This window comes from Oryza brachyantha, chromosome 5 (genome assembly GCF_000231095.2).
Source record: "Oryza brachyantha chromosome 5, ObraRS2, whole genome shotgun sequence".
In the NCBI taxonomy this organism is placed as follows: Eukaryota; Viridiplantae; Streptophyta; class Magnoliopsida; order Poales; family Poaceae; genus Oryza; species Oryza brachyantha.
In genome coordinates, this window is record NC_023167.2 from 1,840,244 (window position 1) to 1,855,949 (window position 15,706).

The 15,706-nt window shown below is 40.3% G+C and overlaps 2 protein-coding genes across 2 annotated transcripts; both read right to left on the reverse strand.

Annotated features, from left to right (window-relative positions):
- Window positions 1–121: 121 nt before the first annotated feature.
- Window positions 122–5,703, reverse strand: LOC102709368. Its single transcript, XM_015837880.2, has 5 exons — window positions 5,419–5,703; window positions 1,862–3,875; window positions 1,663–1,731; window positions 1,111–1,559; window positions 122–477 (listed from the first exon to the last, which is right to left on the reverse strand). The coding sequence occupies exons 1-5, from the start codon at window positions 5,658–5,660 to the stop codon at window positions 426–428; spliced, it is 2,826 nt and encodes a 941-aa protein (XP_015693366.2). The 5' UTR covers window positions 5,661–5,703; the 3' UTR covers window positions 122–425.
- A 5,814-nt stretch (window positions 5,704–11,517) lies between these two features.
- LOC121054571 (benzyl alcohol O-benzoyltransferase-like) lies at window positions 11,518–12,982 on the reverse strand. Its single transcript, XM_040524718.1, has one exon. It carries the CDS (start codon window positions 12,980–12,982, stop codon window positions 11,648–11,650), a length of 1,335 nt encoding a protein of 444 aa, XP_040380652.1. The 3' UTR covers window positions 11,518–11,647.
- Between the last annotated feature and the right edge of the window lie 2,724 nt (window positions 12,983–15,706).

Here is a 15,706-nt window from a genome sequence, read left to right on the forward strand (position 1 = left end):
GATTCAGCTTTAGGTAAATAGTATTTTTCTCATTTGTATCACTCTTCTGCTCTGCAGTGCACATGAGTATCCATTTCCATTTTTCTTTAGATTCTTTCGTTTTGTTCAAAAGAATGCCATCACTTGATTCTTTAGAGCACACTTGGCTGAGAATTATTCTGGAGTTTCTGAAAATTTATCTGTAGAAGAAAAATCACACAATACAAGCATAGAAGCACCATATTGTAGCATACCATGGTAATCTGATAGTATCCATGGAAATTATTGTAGTCTCACAAAATACTGACACTGGGCTCAAAAACACAACCACTCTGACACACTATCCAAATGAAGAGAACACGATGACTCAAACACGAATTTTGGTTGGCACAAACGCTGACTGATGATGATGATGGTGGACAAAAAGAACCAAGCAGATGACTGTTTTAAGCAATTAAAACCGATATGCTGCTTGCATGTTCTCCGTAGCAGCCGTATCTGCAGGAACAAGCAAGAAAGCCATTTAGATGAAATCATGGTGAAGTTTGATGCATCACATTAAGCCGGCTGAAAATACTACTGAAATGTCATAAATCTCAATCAACATTCTTTTACTGTTTACATGACAGATTAAAGACAAATATTAACGTTTGAATTATGGATTCTCAAAGAGGATTCTAAGTATGTTTTGTTGATCCTATTGGTTGTGAAAGGGCAAGAAACCTAATATATAAGTGGGGAGCCACTCATCTCATTGTCTAGCTTTTAGGATAGAAAATATCATTTATGACCTACAATTGGTATTAGACCCTAGCTACTTCAACATCTCCGATCCGATAGACACTAGGGTGTGAAGATCCAATGGACCGTCGGTGCCTATGGGGCCCATACACCTGAGGAATCGTCGGTGTATGGTGAAAGGCTAAGGAACATCAATGTTGTGAATGAGAAGGTTGTTGAATAGTCTCACATTGGTTGTGGAAGAGTAAGAGACATAATATATAAGTTATAGTGAGGGCTATATAAGTGGCAGAGCCTCTCACCTCATTGACTAGCTTTTGAGGTTGGAAAAACCTTTTACGATCTACATGTTTCAACTGGCGTTTTCACTAAAATGGCAAAATATAGTACCTTTCTTTGAAATTGGGGCTTTGCCGCAGCTTTTCTTGTAATTTAGTTGCAAAGGAAGAGATGCATCCGTGAGTACCATCCTTAGGAACCCCGACACCGCAGTGAAACAGCTTGAAGCTCTCAAGTTTTCTAGCAGTTCTTGCCACTTCATTTAGTTCCTCGTATACTCCACATTGTAGGATTATTTCTCTGTAGCTGCTGTTTTCTTCGACCATCCAAGTCAATAATTCAAGTGTGAATATCCTTATACATGGAAAATCAGTAATTGGAGGCTTGTACGCTTCTAAAATCTTCTTAAGGTTCTTGACAAATGTGTCCACACTAAGATTGGCATCCTTCAGTGCCTTGGAAAAGTCACTTGTTGTGTTCGGTGAACTACAAATCTGCACCGCAAGGCCTATAAAGCTCTCTAGTACTTTGCCCTGTTTAACCCACAGGTCATCCTTTACCTACACATATATCCAAAGAAAATTGTTCCTTTTGTGACTTGGAAAGTTAAACTAGGTGCAAATGTAGTCAGGAGGTAAGGGAAAACAGTAACTATTTTCTTACATGGTCCAGATTTTCTGATGATGATGGATCCTCCAAAGTCGCCGTTGCATCTATGACTACTTTGAACACCTATATAGTTGAATTTTCAGTGAGAGATATTAATTTTTGCGCTGAAGGGAAATGGTGATGAGACATTACTCTGATCTGATGCATACATAGAGAATATATATGTTGAGTAGACCAGATCCAAAGAGAGTACCTTTGGCAGTGCATCATCTATCAAGTGCATATCAAATCCTTTTGGTCCTGAGTAGGCACGCAAATTCACCAGGAGTTTTGCATGCAAACTTTTTGTGTCTTCTTCATCCTCAGCCCAGATTATTTTTTTGACTGTGTGTAATGTTTCTGATCGTAGACTACGTCGTCCTTCAAAGTGTGCCAGCACCCTTTTCTTCTCTTTCTCTTCATCTTCAGACGAGAGTGCCTTCACTATCTTGTTTAACTCTTGTTCACTATTGATCTGTTGTAGGAAAGCTTCAACATTTTGTTCACATTCGGTGGTGAGCAGAATCAATGCTTTAGCAGCTTCCGCAGAGTGATTCACCCGTGGCAAGGAGAGTAGATCTTCCAGATCAAGTGTCTGTACCAGTGTCTTTCTCCTTGACTGGAGAAGTTGATCCAGATCAAGTTCTTCTATGAAGGCTGAAATTGGTATTGAAAAGCTTTGATCTTCCACGGTACGATTTTCCTCAATGAAAAGCTGGATTTGGTTTAATAATTCCTCGCTGCTGTACTCCAGAAGCAACAACTTGGCAGCTACTTTAGTTATATTTATGTACGGCCATGTCTTGGAAAGTAGACAATCCTTAAGGTTCTTGATGATCTCAGGCAACTTGCCAATATCTTGTCGTGCTGCCTTATCCACTGCTAAGCATGATATGACTCTTGCTGCATGAACATGCTCCAAGATCATCCCAGTGTTGGTCAGGAACTGCAAATTTCTTGAGGTTTCTTCCCTGAGGCAAACCCCAGCAGCGCCTGGTGCAGCGACGAGCTTGCTCAATATGTTAAGTGCCATGCCAGCAATAATTTCTCGGTCAATCTTGTTGATGAGTGGAGGAGGAATATCGTCTTCTTTTTGAAGCAAAGGCATGAACTCTTGCTCAATCCAAGAGTCAGAAATGATGTCGTTACTCCTTGTGCTGCCACGGCCATGACCACACAGGTTAGTGAGGTCTATAATCCTGGACAGTAGATCACTGTCGTCGTCTTTGGCTTGCCTACAGTTGTCTGGGTTGTCCGTGAGCTTGTCCAGGATGTGTAGTCCAAACCAGATTAGGTCAAAATCCATTTTGGACACCCTGTTGTATGATGTGCTGAGCAGGGAAGAAGATATGAGACAGAGGATTTGAGGACAACTCTGAACCAGAAGGTCTGGACTGAGCTTCAGAACTACTCTTGCAGCATGGCCTCTGATGTCCTGATCGATGGCTGTCCTGACGAAGCCTAGCATATTGAGCAGCTTCACCAGATCGTCGGGTTCCATGGAAGCTTGGAGCCTCCTAAGGGCCAGGCTTCCAAACTCCAGTGACCTGAGGATGCGGTCCATGGCGCGAACGCCAAGTAACTGGTCATCAACCGTGCTGGACACCGCCAAGTTCTTGGCAAAAGTGACCAGGTTCATGCCGACAATGGCACTCACATTCCCAGCGATGAACTCCAGGTAACTGTTCTGGGTGTAAAGGAAGAGTATCTTGCGACCGGAGGGCTCAAACAGCATGTACTTCCTCAAGGCTAAAACCTTGAAACATTCAGTCAATGGGATCAGCATCATGGAGATGAAGATGATCCCCTGGGCAAGCACCAGGTAGTAGAAGATGTTGAGTGACCAGGTGATGTTCTGGTGGTCGTCCTGCCCAATGAACTCTGGATCAACGTAGTCTTGCTTCCTGATACGCTTCCAGGACAGGGCTACGAAGGTTCCGGCGGCGGCAACCTGGGCTAACCACATGATAGCTCTGATGGCGAACCCGATCCTGGACCGGCACCCGTAGATGTTGCACAAGGTCCATGTTTTCTCTTCCTGCTTCCTTCTACTGGTCCTTCCATGGTTTCTCTTCTTCTGCTGCTGCTGCTGCTGCTGTGTTGTTGTTGTTCTGCGCCTCCACCAGCTCATTTTTTGCTCCAAAGCTGTCACCGCCTTGTTTTCTATCAGTGCTTGTGGTGCGCGCAAGAACATTTGATGCGCAGGATCCTCGTATCCACCCAGAATCCTGTCAATGCATTGTTATTATTATGATTGTAATGTATACTGATGTCCTCCCAGCTGCTTCATATATCAGTATTACACAAATATTCATCCCTACCATCCCCGTTTTGCAGGGGAAGACTTTTTAGCATGATCTATACTAATTAATCTAGACATATATACACACATAATATATACTGATCAATAGATGAATCAAGGCATTGCTAAAAAGGCTTACAACATGAAACTGAGGAACTATATTATATCACTGCTGGTTTTATATGAAAACCATCGAAATCCCTACCAGTTTTTCCCTAGAAACTATTAGTGATATAAATGTTCTACATTTCTTTACAAATAAAGTTATATAATTTTTTGTATACAAATATTTTAATTTGTATAAATCATTCCTAGCTTATAAATCTATATAAATTTCCATAAGATAAATGCTTTAGTTTGTTATAAGTTTTGGTTTTCATATTTTTGATAACTTTAATTAGAAAAATGCGATTCGCACAGACAACAGACTGCTCTACATTTGGAAAGTCCAGGCAGAGGGGAAAGGCAGGTTCTTTGGCCGGCAGACAAACTCTAGCTCAGGAACTGGCCAAACACCGTCCTTTGCCCGCTCTGCAGTATCTATAACGAGACCGTTGATCATCTCATCGGGACCTGTAGCTTTGCTCGTCAGGTCTGGAGACAGGTTTTCCAATGTCTACGGGTTACACCCCCTGCCCCTGCCCCTGACTATGCAGGAAGAATACATGCAATGGTGAAAAGATTGTAGGAAAAGATTACCGAAGGAAATGAGAAAAACCTTTGATGACCTCGTCCACCTGGTCGATCTAGTTAGAGAGAAACAATATGATTTTCAATCATGCAGATGACGGAAGACCGTGCGATGTGGCGTAGAAAGCGTGGGATTTGTATGAGGAGAGACACTAGCTTTCGCTAAATTCTAAGTAACCCTGTCTTTTTCCGGAGATTGTAAACCTTGCTTTTCCCTATCTATTAATTAATTGGCAGCGCTCCTGCCTCATATTAAAAAATATATATAACAAAAAAAATATAACTTTAGTTATCGTAATATTCAGATTTAAAACTTTTACATATATAATATGATAATTAGATTCGTGATGACCAATGAAAACCGATGTTCTTCAAAACCGGCAGCTATTTAAAATGATACATGATAAAGATATATGTAGTGGTGGGTTTAACAAAAGTGTTGTAGATGTTAATCCATCTTTCATAGACTAGATTAAATTTTAAAAAGTTTTACGCAGAAAAATCCCAAAATGCCTTATAGATTCTTACTATATCCTCTGTTTTTTATTTAATATCGTTGACTTTCAGATCTATGTTTAACCGTTGTCTTATTCAATTTTTTTACAGATATACAAAATTACAGGTTATGCTTGAAGCATATTTAGTAATAAATCAAATCATAAAAAATAATCAACAATTATATATTTTTTTTAATAAGACGAACCGTACCCAAAAAAAATCATCATACTTAAATGAAAAAAAAAGCGAAGAAAGTATAAGCAGCAGAGGCACGTACATACCCGATGGATTGGACGAAGGCGATGACGGTGACGTACCAGAAGTCCTGCTTCTTGATGAGGGTGGAGAAGCCGCCGAGCAGGACGACGGTGGCCCAGATGGTCGCCAGCGTGCCCAGCCCGTTCATCGCCTTGTACACGAAAGCCGTGCACAGGAGCACCGTCTTCAGCTTCTCCTCCGGCAGCGGCTCCCCTTCTTCCCATTTCTTCTTCTTCTTCTTCGCACCATCCGTCCCTGCATCCATTGTGGCTAATTACCCCCCTAGCAGGCCACCGGTTCCATCTTATATATGCAGGCCCGACATTAGCTACTCCCTCCGTTTCATAACGTTAGTCTTTCTAGCAAGACGATCCATATGAATGCTAATATATCTAGACACATATATAAATTATATAATTCAGCGATAAATGAATTTAGTCTATGCTAAAAAGACTTACAATACAAAACGGATGTTGTACTTATATAGACACTGACGGATCTAGCCAACGAGATTAGGGAGTGTCTGAATCCTTAAGATAGAGTTTCAGCCCCCCTTTCTATTAATTGCTATAAAATTTTAGGGGGGGTCTTCGTGGGGGCTCCAATTACTTTAACGGGGGTAGCAGGGGCTCGAGTCCCGGCCGCCCCTATGTTGGATCCGCCCCTGTATATAGGCCACCTGTCCTGCTCACTCTAGGGGTGATTCTTCTAAATTGCGTATTTGCAGATGGAAAATAATTTGTGAACAAAACTTTTATATATGTATTCTTAGTGATCTAAAAGTTAATATTAGATAAACTCCGACCAAACCCTCAAAATTAATTCTAAATTTAAAAGTTGAAAGTTCAACTCTGGCTTATAAGCATAAGCATAATAGAGTGTAATATGACTTTCTAAGACCGTCTAAATTCATCTATTCATAATTCATCAATATACAGCATGTTCTGTATATACTACGTGTTCAAATTTATTAACGTTTATATAAATTCAAACGAATCCATAAAGTTTAGTACTGCTTACCATCCATAGCAACTAATAAGTCAACATATTTATTTTATAAACAAAATAAATGTATTTCCAAATAGTACTATATAAAGTCTTATCTTCGGATTCATTATACAGCCGTACGTAAGAGGGATTTCTTTTTTTGAAAAATCTAATCTGCAAGTGATTGTGTCTTTCTCGTGCTATTTATGTACGATGATTTTGAATACGAAACTTTAGACATTGATATAGTATACTATATCGAAAGTACACGTATTTTATTTAGAACTAATTTAATTATTATAATATCTACCTACGTTAACCATAATATGTAGAAGTATCGACGTAATTTGATAGAGTCATTCGATCTAAATGCTACATGAAGAACATAAGCCAGATGACGAAACGCGGAGACCTAGGATGTAGAAGATCATAACATGAGTGATTCGGCAGATTTGGATTCCTTTCCTATATATCCACTCATGTGGTACTTCAGCATACGATTCATATACGATCCATCTGTCTAGAGATCGTCATATACATCTAGAAAGCCATATGGTTTGAAAGAAGCTTGTACAGTTTGGGAAGGGGTTTTTTGAGAGAAAAGAAAAATCTACTTCAACCGATATGCCCTTAGGCACGACCATACATAACATAGAAATCACACGTGGAAGGGGTGGGCAATTAGCTAGAGCAGCAGGTGCTGTAGCGAAACTGATTGCAAAAGAAGGTAAATCAGCCACTTTAAGATTACCATCTGGGGAGGTCCGTTTGATATCCCAAAACTGCTTAGCAACAGTCGGACAAGTGGGTAATGTTGAGGTGAACTTAAAAAAGTTTGTGTAGAGCTGGATCTAAGTGTTGGCTAGATAAACGCCCCGTAGTAAGAGGGATAGTTATGAACCCTGTGGACCATCCCCATGGGAGCGGTGAAGGGAAAGCCCCCATTGGTTGAAAAAAACCCACAACCCGATACAAGCGACAAGTCCCTGATACATTTCCAGCTATATACGAATATGTATATACGTACACGCGGGTAGCATTTTTACGGCTAGCTGCATGCCTGCCATGATCGACATCTTTTGTTTCTTACACGCTATTTGAAATTAAAAGAAACAGAGAGACAATCTTTTTTATTTTTCTTTTAAGAAAAGGCTTAGAGCTAGCCCAGCTTTTAATAAAGCACATCCCAGAGACATTAAAATCTCAACGAGAAAATTAGAGAAATAACCAAAGGCGTTTGCTTACTTTAACCCTCCAAAAGCCTTGCATGATTCTTATTCCACCGTGATTTATACAGATTCGGACTTGATCAGCTTTAAAAGAAAAAGAAAAAAGAAAAATCTGGACAGATTGAACAAGGTCCACATCCAACGAACACAGTAACTGTAATTATAGGTCTAAAAAGAAAAAGGGTAATAGCCGACGCAAGAGATGGAGCGATCTATTTGTTCGACGTCACTGATTTCTTAATCTATATTTAACTATTCATCTTTAAATTAACTATAATAATAAAAAATAAATTATAATAAAATAAAAAAATATTTTTATAATAAAAAAATCAAATAATTAAATACATATTACAAACCATAGCTGTTACCCGGGGCAGATTCAGCTGGGGAGGGGGCTTATTCTCTCCCCCGCTCCAATGCACACAACATACACGTAGAGTTTAACATGTAGAACCGAAACATAAGAACTAAGCCTATCAAATTTAAAATTTAAATTTTATAAGCACAGAATTGAAAGATAAGGTGTGAGTATTGTCGTGGTTATCGGTCATTAAAAAAAAACATATTTTCACATGCCAGAGAGTAACATGTTTTTGCAGGTGGGCCAACTAATTGCACTGCCCTCGAAAAAGATTTAAATATTATATTTTTCTCCAAATACAATATATATCTTTCTTGGCCATTGCTAATTTACATTCGAGATTGAATAATTGTCAAGTCTGTGTTTGGCAGGGGCTTTTCCCAACTTTCATTCACTCGTTTTTCGTACATATATTTTTTAAACTGCTAAGTGCTAAATGATATATTTTTGGCAAAATAATCTATGTGAAAGTTGTTTTAAAAATTATATTCATATTTTTTGCTAATAACTAATTAATCATACGCTAATCTACTGATATGTTTTGTTGTCCGGGGAGAAGTTTACACCCCACTGCCGAGTGTTCGATGGTTGCTCGTGGCATTTTTTAATATATAAATAGAATCTAAATTATAAGTACGTATTCATATACACATATTTATAAGTTGAGTTAATGTACCAAAGTAAAACGAAGTTAAACGTGATTCAAATGAATAACAACTAATATACCTCGGACAATAGACAAGCAAGGGGTAATATCCATTCTCAATATAAGGTTTTACTACGTGGTTTTCAACATTGTCATGTCATTAAAATATATTTGAATAAATAAACGAAGCAAGTTCTCTTAATACAACATTTTAATTTATAGTTTTATAGGCTAACATGTTGCATGCAAGTTATCGGTAGCATTGATTAAATATATGGACATGAAACAAATTGTACCTATGGGATGTTTTAATCTAGATTTATGGTCTACATAAGCCTTTGCGATATGTTATTATTTAATAAGAATAAAATCCTCATAAAACTTGTATGGAGAAACCGAGAGACATTTTTTCCTAGAGCTCTGCTTTTAGGAAAGCACAACCGAGGGAGATTAATCTTCAACGAGGAAAAGAAACAACCAAGGTGTTTGGTAACTTTAAGCCTCCATAAGCTTTCCATGCTTTGGTTCTTATTACGCTTCGATCATTCTTTTTTTAAACAGCGAGAGCAATTTCAGTCATTTATTGACATTTTTCGTGATTCTCTTATCTTCATAGATTGGTTAGTTATTTTGGTTTTATCTTTAGTCATGACAGGAACTTAGATAAAAAATGCACATACATTGTAACGAACGAAGTCTACGGTAATATTGGATTTTAATGATACGTTAAATAACAACTATATTCTTTATATATATATATATAGTGATTGAGAGCAGCTTGCCAGCTATCTGCAGTCAGATCGTGTGACTGCTGCGTATGTTTCATCGAAATAAATACAAGTTCTAACACCTAAACACACAACAGTATGCATACTTTATCGTCGTAAACACGAAAATTATTCAGAAATGGCTACAGAACATGACCATGTCAATAATTCAATAATCATGATTCAGAGGTAATGCTGGTGTCTACAATCTTCCAGTTCTGCGTGTTCTTTTCCATACATGGACCAAGATAAATGCTTGCATAATTTGTTCAATCAATCAATCCTGATTAAAGCATGGGGTGATTGTTTGATATTTCGAGTGAAAAAGACAAATGACATATTTATAATAAAAATTTATTTATAATAAAACTATATACATGTTATTGGCAATACAAACGTTAATGCTAAAAATAAAATATAATGAAAAAACTCCAAAATCTATTTTAGTTTAAGTTAAAAATTTAAATTTTAGATTATAAATATAGGCATAAGCGTAAAGATAGGGCTCATATATGTAGGGACTAAGTGGCTGTTTAGTTCCAAAAATTTTCACCCAAAAACATCATATCGAATATTTGAACATCTAAATAGAGTATTAAACATAGATAAAATGAAAAACTAATTACATAGCTACGTGAGAAATCGTGAGACGAATCTTACATCCAGTCAAACGTCTGATGTGATATGCACAAATTTTTATTTCAACAACTAAATACCCCCTAATTTAAACCGTCATCACGAAAGCAAAACTGAATGGAACACAGCAGCCGGCGGGCATCTCCTCCCGTCTGTGCTGAACCTTCCCTAGGTGCGAATTCAGAAACCCTTCCAGCCGAAGATGCTCTGCATTGACTACAGTTTCTGGCAGAGCCCATCGGTAATTTTGGTGGTCATGGTTTGGGTGACCGAGGAAAAAAAATAAAATAATATATTTATAAACGAAAAATAATTTGTGTCTAAAACTTTTATATACGTGTTATTAGCAATCTAAAAATAAATACTGAAAAATAAATTATGATGAAAAAAAACCTTAAAATTAACTCTGAATTTAAGGTTGAAAATTTTCCAAGGTGATTGCTTGTCTTTTTAAGGAAAAAAAGCCAATCTTCATATATGCAAACATATATGCAAACAGAAGTAATTTATAAATAAAATTTTTATATACTTGTTCTCAGCGATCTAAAAGCAAAGCCTAGAAAATAAATTACAATAAAAAAAATTCAAAATCAACACTAAATTTTTAGATCGAAAATTTAAATTTTATCTTATTAACGTAAACAGAACAGAAAAGATAAGGGTGCAAGGACAAGGGTGCAAGGACGTCACCTTTTACAATAGAAAATGGTCCCAATAGAATCATTTTTCTGTAGACAGGAACCTATTATCAATAACAAACTCTACAAAAGAGAGTTCTTTCGACATTGGCCTGAAACATACGTAGTAAATGTAAATCGTAAACTAATACAAAAAAAAATTAGTATCGGACGCCCGACCGAGAGGCAAGGATGAGGCGCCCCAACGTCAGTTGCTATAGCTACTTGATTTACTTATGTACCTCTCTTCCTTTCATTTTCAAATATTTTTTGGGCTTGCATGAGCACGGTGGGCCGATTGGGCCGTCGGGCTGACATGGCATAACCTGACACTCCAAGGGCCGTGTCTGGGCCTCACATGTAGCCTGTGGACAGGCACGGCACGACATGGCACGAACTGTTTAACAGGCCGTGTCAGCCCGACAAGATATGGGCCGTGCCTTTTCGGGCTCAGGCCGGGTCGTGTAGGGCGGCCCATTTGACCATCTATACATCGGAGAGGAGGAAGAAGAACTAGAACAGTGCATGTTCTCTCTTATAGTTTTTGATGTTTCAGTAATATATTCTTGATGTTCCTTCGCCTCAAATTAAAATGTTGTAATGATATTTATTATTTTTTTCTTTGATAGATAAAACATGTTTTTGTTTTATTAATAGATAAAACTTGATGTTTCCTACTATACAACAAAAATCTTTTAAATTATGAATTAATCATGTTTCATCGTGAGTACAATTAAAATAATTTTTAAGGGAACAATGAAACACTACTTTTTTTATATGTGATGAAACATCACCCGATGTCCGATTTTATTTAATAAATAAAATTCAAAAAATTCTTACATCTCCTCTCTTTTCTCGAACCAGGCCTACGAGCTACGGCCCATATTATTGTGCATACTATTACGGCCCATTTTGGCCCATAACTATTATTGTAAATAAAGCTTAATATTTAATAAGATTTGGACAAGGCTGAGAGAGACAGCCTCTCCAGCTCTGACGCGAAGCGCTCCATGGCCGGCCGCGGCAGCGACACCAGCGCGCCCACCGCTGCCGCGCCGTCGCCGCCGCCCTTCTTGACGGCGACGAGGAAGCACAGCCCGAACACCACGTCCGCGCCGCCTCCGTACACCGGCTCGCCCCACCCCAGGTCCAGCCGGTGGAACCCGGCGTGCCGGTGGTCCGACACGACGAACACGTTCGCCAGCGCCAGCAACGGCCGCCCGCGCAGGACCAGCGCGTCGGCGGTGGACCGCGCGTACTCCGCCGTCACCACCGCCTTCGCCTCCCGCACCAGCTCCACCGCGTCGGCCAGCGAGCCGTGCCGCCGCAGCGCCTCGGCGGCGGCGAGCGCCGTCGGGGCCACGCAGGCGTTGCCGTAGTAGCCCGCGGGGAGGCTCAGCTCGGCGACGCCCCTCAGGTTGGCGAGGACCACCAGGCGCGCGACCTCGCCGTCCGGGAGCTCGAGCGCCGCCGTGCGGGCTCGCCAGAGGAAGCCCGTCAGCACCTCGAACGCCGTGGCCGTGTCGCGGAGGCGCGGCGGGAGGCCGCTCCTGATCGCCGCGACGTCGTCCGCCGTGAAGGTGAAGGTGCGCGTGACGAGGTCCCCGGGCGGCGGCGGTGGCGGCACGGCGTCGAACTCGCGGTGAGGAAACGACGGACTCGGTGGGCTACGCGCCTCGAGGAGCTCGCGGCACCATGCGGGCGCGACGGTCGGGGCGGGTAGCCCTCGCGCGAGCTCGCCGACGGCGAGCAAGAACTGCGAGATACCAATGGCGTCGCACATGGTGTGGTTGAGTCGGAGCGCGAGGACGAAGCCGCCGCATAGCAGGCGGGTCACCTGCACGAGCAGCAGCGGGCAGCCGAGCACGCCGCCGGAGCCCTCGACGTCGAACAGCAGCTGATCCATGGACGGGAACGGCGCCCTCAGGCCGCCGCCCCCGGAGCTGGCGGAGCACTCCTCCAGCCCGACCAGCCGCACGTCGGCGTCGGCCTCCACGAACAGCACCCCCTCGCCGGTGCAGTCGACCACCAGCTTCCTCCCCTCGAGCTCCCGGACCCGGCCGGCGAGCGGGTAGTACGGCACCAGCGCCTCGCCGAGCGCGCGCCGGATGACGGCCGCCGCGTCGCGGCCGCCGGCGCGGTAGAAGAAGGCGAACGGCACCTGGACACGCAGCGTCTCGTGGTCGTCGAGGTCGGACAGCTGCTTGGTCTCGCGAGGCGTCGGTGCGGCCGGGCTGACGAGCTCCGGCTCGCGCCGGCGGACGGCGAAGCTGAGCGTGGCCATGGCCCTTTGCTGCTCTGCTGGCGTTCAAGTTATTACGTAGGAATACTCCCTTATCTATAAATAGGCTTTTAATGGCTGGTGCGAAAATATTACTCCATCCGTTTTATAATATTGCTTGTGCGAAAAGATGTTTGACCTTTTTGATTGTAACGTTCGTCCATTCATCTTATTCAAAAAATTATGAAAATATTATTTATTTTGCATGTGACTAATTTCTTACAAAAGAACTTTAAGTACGATTTGTTATTTTTTATATTTGTACTAAATTTTTAAATAAGATAAATGGTTAAACGTTGTAAAAAAAATCAAACATCTTACATTATGAATAAAGGTAGTATTTGTTTCCTTATAATGTAATGTTACCTCCAAGAGAAACCACAACCACCGGATCAATCGCCAATCAATAGTCTAAATAAATTTGAAAGTAAGATAAAAAAAAGTCCATATAAAATACACAATAATATAATATAAGTAAGATCAGAGCATCTTATAATATAAATCGTAAAATACGTTCCACACAATTATACTAGTCAAAGATGCTTAGCTATGGTATCTTGAGGAAACTGGATGCCGGTCAGGTCTTTTTTACCTTTGATTGAGATGCTTCTGTGATGAAGTCTTGCATTTGAAATATGCTGAAAAGGACTAAAATAGAGAACTTCCTAATGAATACGCCAAACTCCAAGCAATTGGCCGGCTGCATTCTCAGTAGATTATAACATATGAATTCACACATGCGCTTACTAAACCCCCAAACGGTATATTTCTAAAAAGAAAAAAAACTTTCTGAACATTTCTAGAATGTTACACCCACATCTTTTATTTGTTTGTGCTTATATGCCACAATTTAATTTTTAACCTTAAATATAGAGTTAATTTTAGATTTTTTAACCAAAATTTATTTTTCAACGTTGACTTTTATATCGTTAAAAATACATACATAAATTACTTTTCATTTGTAAATATACCGGCCAAACAATCACCCCCTTAGTACTACTATAATACCTATCGTTATGAAAAATGCTAAGATCAAACTTTTTATAAATTTGACTATGAATAACTTGTAAAATATTTACTTCACAAGCACAGAGACTATATAGATTAATCTTGAAAGGTGCTTTAATATGTTTGTTAATATTTTTATATTGTAGTAGAAATACCAGTTATTCTTTTAGAGACCATGCTTTTATTAAGGGGCAATTGCATAACTGGTCCTACTTTAGAGGCCAATTGCTGATTTAGCCCTGTTTTTTTAATTTGCAGATTTAGCCCCAGTTTTCAAAATTAAAGCTCCTGTTTGGCCCTACACCATTAAGTTAGGTTAACGGTGTTAAGTGAGAAAAAAGTGGACGTCTTTACCCTTGCACATTTAACTCTGTTTTGTTAGTATTATTTGCATATTTGGCCCTATTTTTACATATGTGTATTGTAAGAAATATTTGTAATATTTAACTTGTATTTACCATATTTGAGTCGGTTTTAATTGATATTTGACTAAAGTTTGATAAATTTGACTAAGATTTAAAATACATTTGATTAAAATTTGAATAAATTAAAAAAATTGTGGTAAACAAAATTGACATAGTTTTATCTATTTTTTACATGCATCAGGTTAACCCTAAATACTGGACCCTTCTTCTCAGAACTCTATTTAGCACGAAAGCAGAAACAAAGTACAACAACATTTGTAGCTTTATAATGCTTTTACTCCATAAAAAAGCTTGCCTGCAGAACTAGTAGTTCGTAGTGCGAGGCACAAGCTGGAACACCAGTCTCATTGAAAATTTTGATTCTTGTTCTTGTTGACTTTACCATATCCTTGATTATTGCACCACTTGGACCAACTAAACAACCAAATTGCGCTTTGAGAATGAGAACCCTTGCAGAGCGGCATGAGTGCATATTGCTATTGCCTGGCTCGCCCGCCGCGCGCCCTGGCTGCCGAGCGCCTGGCCGCCGCCGCGCCCTCGCATGGCCCGCCCGTCGCACGCCTGGCCTGCTCGCCGCCCCGAGCGCCTGGCCCGCCCGCCGCGCGCCTGCTCGCTCGCCGCAGCCTGCCGCTGAAGCGCCGCCGCCGCTGAACCCTAGGGTATCGGTACGTTGGTTGTAACTGGGAAGGGAATTACAGATAGGGTTAAGAGTAGAGAGGGGGCATAGTTGTCATTTTGCGTATTTTTTTAATTTCTTCTCTTTTTCTATTTACACTACTCACGCTACATTAACAGTATGAAGCTTCAATTTTAAAAACCGAGGCCAAATCTACAAAGCAGAAAAAACATGGCTAAATCCACAATTACACTCTAAAGTAGGGCTAGTTATATAATTGTCTCTTTCTATTTACACCACTCACGGTAAATTAACAGCAGGGCCAAACGGAAGCTTCAATTTTAAAAATCGATGCCAAATCTATAAAGTGAAAAAAACAGGGCTAAATTCACAATTAGACTCTAAAATAGGGCTAGTTATACAATTGTCTCTTTTATTAAATATAAATATTATGGAATCAACGGAGCATCAGCTCTCTAAAATTCAATTCGTCTATTTGTGTACTCAAATAATGGTCGTAAACTGCTGAGAACGCAACTTTGACAATACTCGAGCATTTAATCTGTCTCCATCCACTCGTGGTCCACTAACCGTGCACTCCATCCGGTTTTATAATATGTCATCTTAACAAAGGTTAAGATGAAACTTTTATAATTTCAACTATAAATAACTTTAAAA